The 19,250-nt window shown below is 44.5% G+C and overlaps 1 protein-coding gene across 1 annotated transcript in view; it reads left to right on the plus strand.

Annotated features, from left to right (window-relative positions):
- Nucleotides 1-4,487: 4,487 nt before the first annotated feature.
- The window catches only part of LOC119972152, a 38,280-nt gene continuing 23,517 nt past the window's right edge, over nucleotides 4,488-19,250 (plus strand). The window contains exon 1 of the mRNA XM_038808482.1: nucleotides 4,488-4,585. Coding sequence (XP_038664410.1) covers nucleotides 4,488-4,585 — 98 coding nt within the window. The remainder of the gene's footprint in view (nucleotides 4,586-19,250) is intronic.

A 19,250-nucleotide genomic window follows, 5' to 3' on the forward strand; every position in this document is an offset into this window, starting at 1 on the left:
CTGAGTGGCTTCCTTCTGCACTGTAGGAATTCCATGGCAGAATGAACATAGAACGTAGAACATACAGTGCAGAAGAAGGCCATTTGACCCATCGAGCCTGCACTGACCCACTTGAGCCCTCACTTTCACCCTATCCCCGTAACCCAATAACCCTGATTGTCTTGAATTCATCCACGGGTCCTGTTATAACATCTTTAATAATAGCTCTAAAAAATTTCCCTATCACATATGTTAATTATCCTATAGATATGTGCTTTCTGTCTCCCTCCGTTTTTGCTGTTTTCCAACCTAATGGGACCTTCCCCGAATCTGGTGCATTTTATAAAATTAAAACTAATGCATCAATTATGCCATTCGCCACTCCTTTTGAGCCTAGAATGAAATCCATCAGGATTCCGGGACTTGGCAACTCACAGATCTAATAATTTGCAAAGTGCCACCTCTCTAATTATTGTAATTTTCTTGAGTTCCTCCCTCCTTTCCAAAGCCTGCTTGACAGCCATGAAGGGTATTTTCTGATGATACATAGATTTGTAGAAAATAAAGTTGAGGGAGACACCAAGGTCTGAATTTCTGAACTCTGTGAATTTATCTCCTGAAAAACTGTTCTGATCTTTGTTCTGGGAGTTGTGGAGTGAAGTACACCATGCCCACTGACCTCTGAAGCAGTTTAGAGGCAGTTGAGGGATGCCAAGAGTGGAGATGGATTAGGCGAAATATCAGCATTGTCTCTCAGCTGCAAAAAGAAACAGGCAGCCTGGTCGCTCTTACCCCCTTGCACCCACATACTCTCCATTCCCCATCCATGCCAACCCATGCAACATGATGCAGCCACCAACCTCCATGGTCCCTCATATCTTCCATGTCAACCTATGACTTTCCAGCCATACCTCAATGGCCCATTATAGCTTGAAGCTAACTCTTTTCCCTTACACTCTCCATGCTAACTCAGCCAATACCCATCATTGGCAGACTGCAGAACCCATGTTGAGAGGAAATAAAATAAAGTATTGATTACTTCATTATTTTAAGAAACACATTGATTAAAAAGGAACACTTCATTACATTAAAATTCCTTTACATACTTAATCCTTTATAACAACAAGCATTTGTATTTATAGCCCCATTTCAAAGACTTCATAACCACCTGGAGCTATCATTCAAGCTGTGAACTGACAGGCACCCCACTGTGATATTGATAGGTTGCAAAAACAGTCATTCAGCACTAATCCCACAATGACAACCCTTATGGTTATATAAACAGATAAATGGTTATATAAACAGATAAAGCGAAATAACAAGCATTTATTTTTAACACTGCAGATAGATATTTGAAATATTCAAAGAGATGGAGATTTGAATGCCCTGACAACTCCCTCTTCAGTTCCAATGAGTTTGACAGTTTCAATTAATTTATCTAGTTTTATATGCGTTCATACCTGCTTTTCACAATCCTCAAGACGCTTTACCTCTCCCAAAGCTGTTCTGGGGCCATATCCAAAAGGGCAAGTATGTCTCCAAAATGGTTTAGTAATTTTGTGCTAGAAGACTTCAAACACTCAGGTTATCTGAAACCCACCTGAATGAGTTGTTGCAGGGATCCTAGTCATATCGGACACCTCAACCTGCTCCTCCTCCTCTTCATCTGTCTCCTCTGAGAATACAGAATGGTTTGCACCAAAGTCACGTCCACAGACTGCACCCCCCTCCTTAGAGCGCAAAGTTGCTGAACCCACTGGATTTGCAGCTATTCCAGAATAGTCCACTTCATTGTCTGTAGCAGCAGCTATTGTCTCAATATCCAGCACGTTACTTTATAATATCTCTTCCTTTGTCATGAGCTTTGATGGATCTTCGAATTTTTGGAAATGTCCCTCTCTTCACACTCTACTGAGGTTGAAAAGTCATATTTTTTAAAATAAAGGGACACACCATAACCATGTGTTTTTCGGGATGTGGGACGCTAATATTGTGGCTGGGCTGCAGGGCCACAGAAAAACACATTCCACTGAAAGATAAGTGGCTGGTCACACTTTTTTTTTTCCCACCAGCCCACTCTGAAAGGCGTAAATTCAGCCCAAATTCTCAAAGCACTTTTGAATTGTCAATAAACCATTGTTAATGCATCACCGACTTATGGGTCCTTGAATCTGTCCGGCTGCATCCGACTGACAGCAGGCTTCCACTGCTGAATCTTCATTTATCTGCTTTGAAGATGTTCCATTCTACTTTCTCACTGTAGGGCCTCTAATTATTATAAATGAACAGCAGCTGGCCCATCTTTGGCTTGTTTTCAAATATCAGATCAGTGCTTGGTATGCTGCTGATATATCCATCAGATTTCCTAACTTGTTCAGCTCCCTCCAAATAATTAATCTCTAGCTTCTTGTTTTGCAATTACTGATATTATTTGTCCTAATTACCTGGGCTTACCTCCAGTGCCATAGATGAGAAGCTGACAAATTAAAGTGGGGGGGTTTTCTAAGCAAATGCAGGAAGACTGAGATATAAATTTGAGAGGGAAAATTGCCATCCTGACAGATGGATAAATGGATAAATCTCCCATCACCTTTTTATTGAAAATTCAAAATCGAATGGCCTACAAGGAGGATACAGCTTTTCACCTGCTATCTGTGGGCTCTCGAGCTTGTTTGTAATAATAATAATCTTTATTATTGTCACAAGTATGCTTACATTAATTAACACTGCAATTAAGTTAATAATAATAATTGCTTATTGTCACAAGTAGGCTTCAATGAAGTTACTGTGAAAGGCCCCTAGTCGCCACATTCCGGCACCTGTTTGGGGAGGCTGGTAGGGGAATTGAACCCGCACTGCTGATCTTGTTCTGCATTACAAGCCAGCTGTCTTAGCCCACTGTGCTAAACCAGGCCCTGAAGTTACTGTGAAAAGTCCCTAGTCGCAACACTCTGGCACATGTTCGGGCACACTGAGGGAGAATTCAGAATGTCCAATTCACCGAACAAGCATATCTTTCGGGACTTGTGGGAGGAAACCGGAGTGCCCGGAGGAAACCCACGCAGACACTGGGAGAGTGTGCAGACTCCGCACCGACAGTGACCCAAGCTGAAAATCGAACCTGGGACCCTGGCGCTGTGAAGAAACAATGCTAACCATGGCCCCGCCTTCTCAATGCTGTCCCTCTGCTGAGGTGTAGTAAACCTCAGGTTAAATCACCACCAGTCAGCTCTACCCCTCAAACGGGAAAACAGCCTCTGGTGATCTGGGACAATGGCGACTTTACCCTTATTATTACAGCCGTGTTATTAAGATTAATTTTCTCGTACAATGATTCTGATGAGGTAAATTCCTCCGATCAAACAGAAACAAAAGAAGTTCACAGGCATACATTTATTGTTGGAGAAATACAATACATGCCTATCACTTTATTGAACAGGGAACTGAGGATGGATAAAGTTTCACCAGTTTATCTCTCCATTCCATCTTTGCATGGGAAAAACTGTAGCAGCATCAAAAGCAAAATTGCATGCTGACAGACTTGAATTTTTTAATTGCATTAGTGGATCATTTGAGAATTGGAAAACAAAACTTCATAATTGTTATATCAATGTCTTTATTTGTTGACACTTATTATTTTCTAGAACGTTCTCCCAAAACCTGAAACTTCAGAGAGTTGTGAACACCACCCAGTCCATCACACAAACCCGCCTCCCATCCATTGACTCTATCTACACCTCCCGCTGCCTTGGGAAAGTGGGCAGCATAATCAAAGAAGAGGGTTACTCACTCTTCCAACTTCTTGTATCGGGCAGGAGATGCAAAAGTCTGAGAACACGCACCAACAAACTCAAAAACAGCTTCTTCCCTGCTGTTGCCAGACTCCTAAACGACCCTCTAATGGACTAACCTGATTAATACTACACTCCTGTATGCTCCACCCGATGCCGGTGTCTAAATATTTACATTTTGTACCTTGTATTGCCCTATTATGTATTTTCTTTTCATGTACTAAATGATTTTTTGAGGTGCACACAGAAAAATACTTTTCACTGTACATCAGTACACGTGACAATAAACAAATCCAAATCCAAAATGTTACAAGTGGTGAGTGGAAGGAACCTCCGTTGTAGAAATGAATCAAGTTAACAGGAACAAGTGAGATAAAGAATCACAATCGCCTGAACTTTGCTTATGGCTTCGCCTCAATGATCAGAACAGAATTTTGTTGAATTCTCTCCCTGAGTTGGCCTTAATATTATTTTATTTTCCTGTTCTATATTTTCCGTCAGGAGATTCTGTTACCATGTGATGCAGCGGGGAGGGGTGAGCAGATAGGATAAAGGTTACGCCATATCAGAACAATTCCCCCTTGACGGGTCAGTCCTATCCTTTTTGCATTCTCCTTATACCCTGTGCTAAAGTTTTGTTTGTTGATTTACTCCAGAGAATTGTACAGAATTGTAAGCCACTAGGAGAAAGTGAAGTCTTTGAAAATGCATACATGAATGGTAATTAAATACAAGTCTATGATGGAGTTGACATTGAATCAGTCAAAGCACAGATTTCTTTTAACCGCTGGCCAGTTTAAACCGAAGTGCTACAGGTAAGAGAGTACTCACTTTTTTTACACAAGGTGATACCAGGTGCACTGGCCTAATTTTAATCTAAGGTATTTCAGGAGATGGAACCATTTCAATTTTTACTGCAGACAAAGTGCACATTCAATTTAAATGGAGGGAATATCCATGGACAGTACTTTTCACTCTGAAGAGTCTCTGTATTGGTCAGTTGACACTCTTGATCTGAGACACGAGGGGCGGGATTCTTCGCTGGCTGACCCCAACATCGGGAAACGCAATTGTGCAGAAAATAGGTTCCAACACCAAAATCGTGGCGGCCGCCGATATTATGCCAAATCGCAATTCTCCATCACCTCGACAGCGGCGTCAATGCGGTCTGGAATGCACGTACAGTAAACACCCTTAGCATATCATTAGCGGCCTGACCCGATATTGTCCGGGGGCTTCTCGATTCTCTGCCTCCAATGGGCCGGGTTCTCGACGGCGCGGTTCACTTGTGCTTTTAAAAATCATGAAAGAGGCGCTGTGACTGATGAGGGAGAGATAGGGGAAAAGTCCAACATCACCATAGTTTGGTGACAGTTATGCCGCTAGCCGGGGGGGCTTCTGCCAGGGATGAGGTGGAAGGACACAACACTATTGCCATGGCCGGAAAGGTGGCCATGCAGCTGCATACACCACTGACAGCCCACTGTGAACTTAGGCCACGGGTCGTATAGGTGCCCCCCCCCCCCCCCCCCCCCCCCAGGGCGCCCCCCTAGGCACCTTCTAGTCCCAGTGACCCATCAGCGGGATGGGCGCACTCCAGCGCAATCAGTGCCATCTTGTTAGCTGGGATGAATGTGTGTGGGGATTGTAATGTGTATATGTGGCTGGAGCTTGTCAGCCTCCCGAGTGTCAATCATGGACCTGGCGAATCCTGCACCGTTTTTCATTGGAATTGTTTGTGTTCCACTTGGCGCCAGTGCTCATCCCTTTATAGTCGCTGAATCGGTCAAGGTTCGGCGCCAGTTGTGAAAGTCCACAAATCCTCCCTGGTGTCAACACTTAGTCTCAGGAACAGAGAATCCAGCCCAAGGTTCTATGTCAAATTAAGATGAGCGTTGCATCGAATGAAGTTTCTTGAGGGCATGTGGGGCCTGATGTCTTCTGTGCAGTGTTGATGTGTAAGTTCAGCCAGAAAGACATTTTGTCACAGTAGGATAAACAATCCCCCCTCACCTCGGAATTAGTTAACAGGGAAGTTATCATCACAAACATGCTGTGATATGCCAGCATTTCTTTTATTCATTAATGGGATGTGGGCATCGCTAGCTGGGCCAGCATTTGCTGCCCATCCAATTGTCCTTGGAAGTGAATGGCCTGCTCGGCCATTTCAGAGGGCATTTAAGAATCAATCATATCTGGTCTGGAGTCGGCCAAACCAGGTAAGGATGGTAGATTTCCTTCCCTAAAGGACGTTAGTGAGCCAGATGGGTTTTTACGACAATGGTTTCATGGCCATTTGAGTTGTAATTCCAGATTTCTATTGAATTTAGATCTGCCATGGTGGGACATGAACCCAAATAACCGGAACATTATCCTGCATCTATGGATTACTATAATAAAAGCAAATTATTGCAGATGCTGGAATCTGAAACAGAAACAGAAAATGCTGGAAAATCTCAGCAGGTCTGGCAGCATCTGTGGAGAGAGAAAATTGAGTTAATATTTTGAGACCGTTGTCGTGTTAGGTACACTGGTATAACACTGGCTGCAACTGGATGCAGCTTAGATCAAAATGATACTCCAGAATTTGATGTTAGTTCAATCAGGTTTATTGATCTAATAGCACAGTTCTCTGAGTTTGACTCTCTGCTAACTTAAGTGTGGTTACTCTGTCTGACTGAACCAGATTAGCTCTTAGCCACGTTGTGGAGGTGTGAGATTGTAACAACACCCTTGACTGACTCTCTAGATGTTCATCAGTGGAAAGAGGCAGAGTATAAGTGCTTTGTGTCTTTTATAGTAAGATCCCACCCCTGAGTGTCCTGCCTGCTTAATGGTCATGTCCTATTCTCTATGTCCATTAGCTGCTTGTCTGTGCCTGCCTGTGTATCATTATGTGTGTGTGTCTGCATATCATGACAACCGTGTCACTCTTCCTCAGAGTTAAATGAATGAAATGAAATGAAAGGTAGAAATGTAGGGATTATATACTTTGTAAGAGGTAGTGGAGCAGATGGGGCAGAGTAAAAGTCAAGAGATTGGCGGGAGCTAGGACAGATGGCAACAAAGATGTGTAGGTCACAAGGCAGAGGAAACATTAATGGCAAGAGAAGGTGCTGGTAGTTGCATAAAGGTAAGATATCAGAATGTGTTAATGGGAGCATAATCTCTGAATTACTAGTCCAGTGACAAGATGACTGTCTGACCCCTCTCTCCACAGATGACCTCAATGAGAAAATTTAAAAAACAATAGTGGGTGGGGGAGGGTGCCGGTAGGAGGAAATAAATGAAATGCTTCTCTGATACTTTAGCACCGTGGCAACACTTCTAGGCTACAGTTTTCCCTTTGATTTTTTTTAAAAAACCATTTGCAATTAGACTAATTTCTGCCTTCATTTTGATTTAATTTTAGGATATTTCTATTGTTCATCCCCACAGCTGCTGGCATTTTCTAACCCAATTGGTCATTATTTATCATGCCTACACAGTGAGTTCTTGCAGTCTATTTGACTGGAGGACTGTCCTTACCTACCCTCCACGCAGGTTGAGGGGTAACCTGATAGAGGTTCACAAAATTATGGATGGCATGGACAGAGTGTAGAGTCAGATGCTTTATCCCGGGGTGGATATGTCAATTATTAGGGGACATTTATTTAAGGTGCAAGGGGCAAAGTTTAGAAACGTGCGAGGCAGGTTTTTTTTACACTGAGGGTGGCGATTGCCTGGAACACGCTGCCAGGGAGGTGGTGGAAGCAGGTACGATTGTAGCGTTTATGAAGCATTTTGACGAATACATGAGTAGGCTGAGACTAGAGGGGACGGCACAGTGGCGCCGTGGTTACCACGGCGCTGAGGACCTGGGTTCGATCCCAACCATGAGTCACTGTCTCTATGGAGCTCACACATTCTCCCCGTGTCTGCATGGGTCTCACGCTCACAATCTAAAGATGTGCAGGGTAGGTGGATTGGCTATGCTAAATTGTCCCTTAATTGGAAAAAAAAATAATTGGGTACTTTAAACTTTAAAAAAAAGGATGGGAATAGAGGGAAACTGATTCCGGAAGTGCAGGAAGTATTAGTTTAGACAGCCATCATGATCGGTGCAGTCTTGTAGGGCTGAAGGGTCTGTTCCTGCGCTGTACTGTTCCTTATTCTTTCAGACATGCATACACCAGTAGTGACTGTAGGGTAGGATTCAGGAGCTGTCTGACCCTTCCCATGCCAAAGGCCTTGTAAAATTCAACTGCTTCCCAGAAATACTTAATTTTCGGAGCTCCACACAAGGTGTTGTCAAGAAAGTTTCTTTTAATATGTATTTTTATTAGAGTTTTCCATTGTTACAACAATATAACAATTTAGGCAGCACGGTAGCATGGTGGTTAGCATAAATGCTTCACAGCTCCAGGGTCCCAGGTTCGATTCCCGGCTGGGTCACTGTCTGTGCGGAGTCTGCACGTCCTCCCCGTGTGTGCGTGGGTTTCCTCCGGGTGCTCCGGTTTCCTCCCACAGTCCAAAGATGTGCGGGTTAGGTGGATTGGCCATGCTAAATTGCCCGTAGTGTCCTAAAAAGTAAGGTTGGGGGGGGAGGGGGGTTGTTGGGTTACGGGTATAGGGTGGATACGTGGGTTTGAGTAGGGTGATCATGGCTCTGCACAACATTGAGGGCCGAAGGGCCTGTTCTGTGCTGTACTGTTCTATGTTCTATAACACCCCCTCAAAACAGATACAGTAGCATGATCAATGTCAGGAGGAAACCAACACAATTGGTTCAGTAAACGGTGCTTCCACATATACAAAAAGTAGGGAGGACAAGGAATAGAATGGGGGGGGAAAGAATAAAGCCATGAAAACCTGGCAAAGTGGTGCACACCCTTGCGACTAGTCTGTTAGAGGGAGAACCACATAACCTACAGGAAACCTTGTAAGAGTAAGTCAGACGCTACAGAGCCTGAGCAATTGAGGTAGGGGGCCTATAGTTTTTGGGATGCATCCAATTTGGATCGGAGTATACAGGTTAGAAATTCCGTTGGGATGCAATCCATAATAAATTCATGCCAATTCTGAACAGAAGGAGGCTTATCGCTAATCCAAGAACAAAGGATATTCTTCCGTGCTGCAAATGTTTGGATATTGTACAGCCTTTTCTCATTGACATCAATTATCTTTTTGTCTGGGAGCCCCAGAACCAAGAACAAAGGATCAAATGCTAAGGCCGTATCAAATATCTTCTCAAGCCCTTTAGGTATGCCAAGCCAGTCGGATTTAGTTTCAATACGGGACCAGATACAATGTGCATAGTGCTCTGACACCCTGGGTGAGTGTGAGGTCAATTCCAGCCCCAAATGGAGTCCCAACACAAGTGAATTAACCAATAATTTGGATAAAGTTTCTGAGATCTTTGGGCCTTGACTGTTCCAATGAGTTACAGGCACCAGATTTGTATGTGAAACACATCAACTGTTTACTTATAACAAAATTAGAGATATGACATGCAATAATTATAATGGATTATCGGCCAACACACACAAGAGGGAGGGGGAGGGGTAAAAGTAAGAGGATTAATATGAAATGGAATCGTGTCCTTGCTTCATATGTTGAAGTTGTTGCAGCAGCAGGCTGTCCTGCCAGGGTATAGAGTGATTGAAACCACTGGTAGGATCACTAATGAGGATCCTCTGGCAGTAGGAGTCAGTCAGACCTCCCAGCTATAGGATTCCTTCACAGTCTCTGGCCTGTTTAATTCTCATTAATTTCCAACTCCACCAGAATGGCTTTTCGAAGACAAGAACAATGTTCCCCACACGCGATGTTAAAAGGGTTTTTCAACAACTGATCCTGCTTTCAGCTGGTGGCTTGTCTGGATTTCTTAAGATTTTAGTTGTCGCCCCTTAAAACACAGTTGTAAGCCTGGGGTTTTACTCTTACCTGGTTTCCAGACTCACTAGAATGTCCTCCAGCTTTACTGAGGAGAAAACAGAGTCTCCAATCGGGTGTTTGAGAGAGTTCACCTTTTCAGGGAGAGAGAGAGACTCAAAAGAGCCTCCTTCTGCTCTGAATTCAAAAACTAAAACTTGAAACACAGTCTCACAGAGGAAGGATCAATCCAGCAAAAAAACTGACCCCTCGGCACGATCCATTGATAAGGCCTGGCTTTCTGAAACAGTCTTTAGCCGATAGCCAAGTCCATCAAGATGTATCAGCACTGATGCCAGACCAAGCACCAAATCCTGGAGTGTCTTTTTTTAATTAACGCTGAAGTCCATCTTAAAGGTACAGGCAACTTTCTGTCCATGTACAAAAAGTTAAATAGCAGAACAGAAATTAAAAGGATAAAATGAGGGACAGGCGGGGATTGACAGGAGGATCCTTACAACACACATTCCAACAGCAACACTACTCATGTTCATCATGATCAGAGCAAAGGAGACCATAAAACATAAACCTCTATTATAAGCAAGGTTGATTCTTCACGCAGGGATATTCTTCACACAGCCCTTGTGTCATACAACCAGCACAACATTAAAGACAGATGGAAGTCCCTGCCATTCTTAAGGTTAATAACTCACTGTAGTGCTAAATCATCCCTGTCAGAATGAAAAATACCAACACAGAATCAGGAAGGGATTATAATGACGAGGAATAAGGTCCAGATTATACAGTGAACTGCAGAATGTTAAACCATAAGACATAGGAGCAGAATTAGACCATTGAGTCTGCTCCACCATTCAATCATGGCTGATATTTCCTCATCCCCATTCTCCTGCCTTCTCCCCATAAGCCATGATCCCCTTATTGATCAAGAACCTAACTCCCATCAGGGTCTTTTTACCTTTGCGATTCCTCAACTCTACCCACATAGATTCTATGCCTTCTGGTCATATATCAATCCTTGCTGTTGATTTAACTTAATTCCTTACTAACAATGCAACCCTGCCCCCTTTGCCCATCTGCCTGTCCTTTCAATAGGACACATATCCTTGGATATTTAGATCCCAGCCCTGATCCCCTTGCAGCCACGTCTCTGTGATGCCCACAGCATTGTACCGGCCAATTTCAATGTGCGCAACAAGCTCATTTACCTTGTTCTCTATACTGTGCGCATTTAGCTGCAACACACTCAATCATGCATTGGCCACCTCCCTTTTCACACTTGTCTCAGTCACTGTACCCTCTTACACTTTCCCCCTTACTGCTTTTTATTTCTGGCCCCGTCTTACCTCCCTCCGACTTCCCACATTGGATCCCATCCCCCGCCACATTAGCTTAAACCCTCCCCAAAAGTTCTAGCATGCATTCATCCTATCTATCCTGACATTCCTACTCTGACTAGCTTGTGGCATTGGTAGCAATCCTGAGATTACTACCTTTGAGGTCCTACCTTTTAGTTTAACTCCTAACTCCCTGAATTCAGCTTGTAGGACTGCGTCCCATTTTTTACCTATATCGTTGGTGGCTATGTGCACCATGACAGGTGGCTGTTCACCACCGCCCCCCCCCCCCCCCCCCCCGCAGCCGCTCAGAGACATCCTTGACTCTTGCACGAGGGAGGCAAGATACCATCCTGGAGTCTCGATTGCGTCCGCAGAACTGCCTGTCTATTCCCCTTACAATTGAGTCCCCTATCATTACAGCCCTGCCATTTTTCTTCCTGCCCTCCTGCGCAGCTGGGCCAGCCACGGTGCCATGAACCTGGCTGCTGCTGCCTTCCCCTGGTGAGCCATCTCCCTCAACAGTATCCAAAGTGGTATATCTGTTTTGCAGGGAGATGACCGCAGGGGACACCTGCACTACCTTCCTGCTCTTGCTCTGTCTTTGTGTCATCCATTTTCTATCTCCTTCAGTAACTTTCACCTGCGGTGTAACAACTCGCTAAACGTGCTATCCACGACGTCCTCAGCAACGCGGATGCTCCAAAGTGAGTCCATCCGCAGCTCCAGAGCCGTCAAGCGGTCTAACAGGAACTGCAACTGGACACACTTCTTGTACATGAAGGAGCCAGGGACAGTGGACGTGTCCCTGAGCTCTCGCATCGCATACGAGGAGCATGACACAGGTCTGGGATCTCCTGCCATGTCTTAAACCTTAGGTTAACTTATACAACTACAATTCCAAAAAACAAAGAAAAAAAAATATATACAAATGAAAAGAAAAACTACTTACCAGGAAATAAAAGCACCTCCTCCCCACCCAGCTTCGAATTCCCACCTAGCTTCAAATTCCCAAACTCACTCTTCGCTGTGTCTCACTCTGGCTGTGTCTTCTCTGGCTCACTGAGAAAACTCACTGGGAGTGAGTTAAAGTTGCTCTTTTTAAATTGGCCTGTTAATCCAAATTATTGACTTTCATGGAGTTCACAAAAGCTAAGGTTTTAGGCAAATTCTCGAATGTCTTGTCTAATGTCACCTAATGTAGCAGGAAACAGTAGGGCACTTACACTCCAGTGGTCTTCAGGCAGCAGCCAACTTCATCAAATCCATTCCGTCTAACTGCCTCCTATACTCCTTGGCGATCCTTGAAGTTATGAAAACGGATAATTACCAGCTAGGGTCGTTGGTTGTCCCTAGGCCTCAGAGATAAAGTTATGACATGCCCTTTCTACTTCAATGTTCCCACATTTGGTTTCTAAATTAAGAAGGCAGGGTAGCCAGCTCTCACAGAATTGAATTGTGATCTTACCCTCAGCTCCTTCAGGCAAACCAACAATCCAGACATTATTTTCCTGCCTCGGTTTTTCAGGTAGTTAGCTCATTCTGACATACCACTCAACTGCTTTTCCAAGGATTGTCAGCGAGCCTCTTTCAAGGAAGTTGCATTTTCGACAGTACTAATTCTCTCCTCCCCTTTGCCAAGACTTTTACCAGTATTCCATATTTCTATAGTAGGAACACTGGGATTTTGTGCTAACGGACTTCATGTCAATGACGTTAATAATATTAACAATCATCAGCTGTGCTTCCTTTGATTGTATCGGATGGAGGGCCTGTTCCCTCACTGAGGGGTCATGTTGAGGATTCGGTTCCTCCCCAGTCACTCCTTTTTTGTTGACAATTTTCTTAATATTTCTTGCCATTTTGTCACCAACAATATTCCAGGGACTTAATATGGAGTTCTCACTCCTGGATTAGTTAAACACAAGCTGTGTGAGCGTGATAAATGAAAGGATTCTTGGCTGAGTAGCTCCAGGATTCACGGAAACACAGCTATTCCTGGCCTTGAAATCACGTAACCTCCTCCCCCCCCCCCCCCCCCCAAGAAAGCATTCTAACTGTTTCAACTCCGTCCCAAAACATACTTTCAATTACAGTTGAGGGCCTGGACACAGGGGGAAGTTTTCTTCTCTTCTTTAAACAGTGCAAAGGAGTCTTTAATGTTTATTTGAAATGGGAAAAAGGACTTTGGTCTCATCTGAGGTACTTCATGGCTGGCAATGCAGAAGTCTCTCTTTATGCACTGGAATATACCAGCCTAAACTATGTGTTCAACATCTGGAGTGGGGCTTCAAATTTCAATTCTCACTGAGGTGAGAGTGCTGGCCTCTTCAGAACTCAATGACGCCTGGAGAGTGGATAGTCATTCCTCAGTAGAGTAAATCATCGACTTTATCAAATCGAACAAACATTCAAGTTGTTGATCCCTGATATATAAAGACTAGATTGCACTGAACTGTCTCAAAAGGACGTGATCCTAACTGGTATTCAGTCCTCGAAAAAGGCGATTCTATTGGATCGGAGTCTGCTGTCTTAAAATGATTCCTGGGAAAACAGTTATTCCCTTTAAGGAACAAATGAAGAATTCTGCTGCAGCATGAATACTAGAAGATTCGATGGTTATCAGGGTTTCAAAATATTCCAGAAACTAGATACAGGTATGAATATAATGGAAGGATCAAAGATGGACTGGAGGGTGATAAAAACACATCTGGCGGGCCGGAATTCTCCGGGCGTTCGGAGTCGCTTTTCCCGTTGGCAGTGCACCCCCGCCCACGGGGTTCCCAGCGGCATGGGCTTCAAAGGGAAAACCCATTGACAAACCGACGGAAAGAGAGAATCCCGCTGCCAGCGAACGATGCGCCATCGAGAAACACGCGGCCTGGGGACCGGAGAATCCAGCCCCTGGTTTTATCAGCAAAAAGATTAAATTGACACCACATGAATGGGAATGCCCAAGGTAAAATTAATCGCGTTTTAATTGTGACTGAAAGTATCATTAGGTGCAAATCGCCCAGAATGACGAAGTAGGATTTCTGAAATGACACGTGAAGAAGGTGGAGGTAATAATGAATATTGTAGCCACCGAAGTTGGCCATTCCCTAAATACAAAATTGAGGAACGCAAAGCATACAGGTTAAAATGGACAATGTTTGCAGCACAAGCAGGCTGCACCAAGCCAATGTGTATTCTGTCTGCTAAGAGAGCAGACAGCACCTAAACGAACATCCCACATACTAATGAGGCAATCTCCGAGGCAGTTAGCATAGTAATGGAACGATCCCAGGGACAATGGACACAAATGGGGAAGTAACTGCAACATTGTATAGGATACCAGACACCCCGGCACCAGCGGGGTCCGAAAACAAAGCACCTGAAAGCCCACCCAGTAGCCAAGGAACAGCCTCAGTATTGGGGGGATTCAAACATATCGATTGGGAAGGGACCCAATCGATTCCGAGCAGGTAAAAGGGTCCGCTCAAAGGGGCGCGGATCCCTGGGACCTATAAAAGACTGGTCCCACACTTAGTTCGTTCTCCTTGACCAGCCCTCCTCTCTGGACCAGCATTTCGACCAGCTTTGCCAAGAAAACCTTGAACGAGAGAGAGGAGAGGTTTGGGACAGCAGCAAGTAAGTCTCACAACGATCGCTACCAGAGATAAACACTCCTGACCCCTTTTACCTGTACCACCCTGAAGTCTGCAGACCAGAGCAGAGCAAGAGGCCTTGTTCCCTGATCCGGCAGTTCCTTCGAGATAAGTATTTGTTTATATAGCGGTAGGAATAGTTTAATCCTCTTAGCGTGTGCATGGGTAGGATTATAATTGTATTATAATAAACTCAGTTGTTTGAACTTAGTAATTGATGTATGGTTTTATTGCTTTGAACTTCACCTTGAAACTTGTGGCGGTATCTTAACGATACCTAGCGACTCTAGAGCTAAGTAACGAAACAGAGCCAAATTGAGTGTTAAGCACACTCACCCAGAATGAGCAACAATATGAGCAGGTGACACTGGTCATAAGGAGTTAACCTTTGTTGCGCGTTTTACTGGAGTGTATTAACACGCCTCCGTTTAAAGGCCGTGTGCTTAACACTGCTATGGCTCTTTGTATGTAATTATGCTCAGGAGTCGCCAGGTGCCGTATTTAGACACCTCACAAGTATATCAAGGTCAGGTTCAAAGTAATAAATCTGTACACCGATTAGTAAGTCCAAACGATTGATATTTATTATGACAAATATAATAAATACACATGCATACGCTAAAGAGACTAACTTACTTCTAATACTAAACAACTAAAATACTTATCTAGACAGGAACAGGCAAGGTCAGGGAGCAAGGCCTTCGTCCCGTTCTTGGTCTGCAACTCTCAGGTACTTAAAGTCGTCAGGGTCTAGCAAAGTCTGGATCCCGTAGCGATCGTTGTGGTGGCACTTACAGTTCGATGGCTGATACTCAACGGCCGGTGCTGAAACTGGAGTCAGGATGCGATGTAACGAGTCTGGGCCGGAGTCTGGAAGCAACAGACCGAACCATGTGCGGGGTCTACTTTTATAGGTCCCCCAAAGTCCGTGCCCCTTCGAGGCGGTCTTTTACCTGCCATGTATCGATTGGGCCTTTTCCCAATCGATATCTTCCAAACCCCCCAATCTGAGGGTCGCTTCTTGATGGGTGGGGCGGTACCTATGGTTCTTTGTGTTGGATACTATGGTGCCGTTCTGTCTGGGCGTCTACTCAAAAGTATCCATTCATACTTAAATGTTTCTATTGTGCGGGCCTGGATCTGGATCACCTTATTACTATGTAGATCTTGTTGCCATTTACACCTTTGGCTGACACTCTGCACCTGGCCACAAACTGGTTTCTGTACGTGCAGAATGCTAATTAGTCTTCTGCAAACTGCTTGTCCTTGCTAAGACTGTTTTCTCCCTGCAGCCTTAGCAGTTCTTTTGTAGCCCAGTGTCCATCTTAGGTGGCTACACCTTACAATAAATGTGTTAGATATAGGCTGTCATTGTGCAGTATTAGATAGTTCATGTAATTTAAGGTTGTGCAGGATAGGTTGGTTAAAATGTTATCTCAATTCACTAATTAACAATGATTGGGGTAAACCCAGGGAATATAAAATTACTATTTGTGCTAGCTTTGGGGCTGATCACACACTGAAGTCACTCAACAGAGTTGTAATCATGTCTAAATTTGCGGGAGTAAGCCATCTTTTCAGCATTGATGCAGCCTGTTATAAGATATATTTGACTTAGATGTATTGTCACGTGCACCGAGGTACAGTGAGAAATATTGTTCTGTGTCCAGTCCATGCAGATCAATGCAACCATGAAAAATAAAGGACATACGATAAATGCACAATGTGAATAAATAGACATAGATATCGGTTGAAGCATAGAGAGTTAGTGCGACATAGTAGAGAAGGTGTGTGGAGTTCAGTCCATAAGAGGGTCATTCAGGAGTCCGATAATAGCAGGGAAAAAGCTGTTTTTGAATCTGTGTTCTCAGACTTTTGTCTATGTCGTTCTGTGAAAAAAAGATACAAATGAAGCTTGACATGAAACACGATGAGGCAATTATTTTTGAAAATCAGGTGATCTGCAGTTTACCAAGTCAGGACATTCGTATCCCTTTTACAAAATCTATTGTTGCGAATTAGAGTGTTGGACACGTATTTATCAGATGATAAGAATATGGGAGAAGAAAAATCAACTTAAAGGTGCATAGACAACTTGTCAAAGATTGAAAATCTTGTTAAACAATGTGCGTGTTTTGGTAAGGACTATACAAGGCTAATAGAAGTGATCACTGAAAATTGTAGAAATGTCAAAGAATTGGATGCAGGGAAAAAAGCCAGAAATGTTTTCATCTGACCTTTTTTGAACAGGTTATATAACTTGGGCATTGTTCTCCCATTTTGAGACTAAGTGTGCAAGCGAGGGACTTTGTTGGCGCATGTCCCACCGACCAGAATACTGAGATCCAGTGCGAGATTCTGAGCTGAGAAGCTAATTAATTAAGCACAGGCAAGCTCCCATCCTACTATCTTGACAGGCCAGCAGCTAATTGGTCCACCCGCCCTCAGCTGGTGGGTTTGAAGGCCCTAGTGCCATATTTAACTACAAGTCCAGCACACTCATGTCGGTTTCTACATTCCATCTTCACAAGACTGTACAGAATGTCAGAAACCCAAGGGGGAAAAGGCTGCAAGTCTGAAGAAGAAGAAGTCTAATCCTCGATTCAACGACCTCCGCACTCCCCTCCCCCTGATCCCATCACCTGCTCATGCCCGACTTGGACCTCAACGTATCTGGAGTCTTTGTGCTTCTCCTTCCAATAAACCTTTGCATCTCATGCACTCCCTTGTTTGTGAGCTTTTCATGCAGCCTTGTTGATGTCCTGCTTCCCACCACTCAGTCTTCCCTCTGCCTTCCATTGTTCATCTTCTTCATCCACCTCCTTGCCCCTCCTTGCCATCATGAACCCTTGCCTTTCCCCTCCCCTTCCAGATTACCCACCCTGTCTTCATCTGCCCACTCCCACCCCCCAGCCTTACCTCACACTCTATCCCTGGTTGAACTTCAGACCTTTGTTGCTGTGGCTGCATGAGTCTTACAGCACCATTCTGTCCAGGTAAACACTGCTGTGTGGCACTATAGGCAAGGGGACCCTTGTATTTTCCAACCCCAGGCACAATACTGATCCGACTCAGTGACGCAGGAGAATCCATGAGTCCAGCAGCACGATGCTGTCCAAGAAGACCAGTTTGGAGATGGAGGCAGGAACCGGTCTGCATGGCAGAGTGATGTACAGCGCATCAGGAGCAGGGCAGCACCATGGCAGAAAGTTATTGCACTCACTCCAAAGTCTCTGGCAAGTGACGACCGCCCTTGTGCATGCCACCCTTCAGCAATCAGGTTTGATGCCAATGTAAATTCCCACTGGTGTGACGCAATATTGAAAGGTCTGACAGGATGCTGATGGGCAGGCATTTTAATGATCATTCATGAGTTGCAAATAAATGCAAATCGCTTTTGCGCCATCTGCCAGTGTGAGAAATGACTGACCATTAACCCGCCATTAGGGGAATTGTATCAGGTTGAAATTTTGGCTCCCACCAGGTTCACCGTGTCCGCTCACTGATGAACCCATTGTGGGATGATAGGGAGATTTCTGCCTAAACTAGTATATGATAAGGATTAGAAAGTTATTACCGATCAAACTTTGAAAAAATGGTTGTGGATTGGACTTGGCAAACCAGCAGTTTTGACCAATATGTGGAGGCGAATTTGCTAACGAGGCATTCAGAGACATGCATGAAAATTAATTGTCATGAATATACAGGAGTCAAGAGTCCTTTTATCAATGGACTTCGTTATGACACCCTGGGGGGGGGGGGGGGGGGGGGGGTGTGCATGGCCAGTTTCAGTCCCACAGTTCTCAGAGTCCCAACATGAGTGAATCAACCAATTTTAATGTATTTTCTTTAAATATGTAACCCTTGACTGCTCCAATGGATTACCGGCACAAGATTTATAAGTAAAACATTAACAAGCTGTTTATTTATAACAAGAGTCAAAGATGAACATATGATGGAAATAATGGAACAGTGGTCCACTAGTCTACTTATTCCCCAAAGCCCCGTCCCACCCTCCACCCAGAAGGGATGGAGGGAAGGATTAAAATAACAGGAATGGGAGGAAAAGGTTTGAGATGAAATTTTGCTGCTGTGTTGTGGTCTCTGTGTGTGCTAGCCTTCTCCGAATGTGACCCTCTGGGAAATCAATTTACACAGGAGATTCAGGTCGGTGAAATTCTATCCTTCGACCTCCAGATGGAGCCTCCACCTCCCTGAGATATTACTGGATGTATACCAGAGGGCGTACAGTAGATTTTATGTCCTATTTGCCTTTTCTGCTTGTCTGATCTTGGTGCAGAGATTCTGGCTGTTTAATGAAGAGAGTCCTCAGACTGGGCTTTTCCCAGCCATTCAGACAGAGGATTAAACTGTTACAGATCTGGAGGGCGAAATTCTCCGACCCCACGCAGGGTCGGAGAATCGGCCGGCGGCGGCGTTATTCCCGCTCCCGCCAGGTTTTGAATTTTCCGAACGGCCATAAACCGGTGTTATGCAAATCCCGCCGGCAGCCTCGGAGAACAGCTGGCGCCGGCGGGATGTCATTTAATTTTTTTACTGTCAACAAATCTCCGGCCCGGATGTGCCGAAGTCTCGCCGACGTGGCCACGGGTCACGTCGGCGAA

Source organism: Scyliorhinus canicula, chromosome 10 (genome assembly GCF_902713615.1).
Source record: "Scyliorhinus canicula chromosome 10, sScyCan1.1, whole genome shotgun sequence".
NCBI classification, from domain to species: Eukaryota; Metazoa; Chordata; class Chondrichthyes; order Carcharhiniformes; family Scyliorhinidae; genus Scyliorhinus; species Scyliorhinus canicula.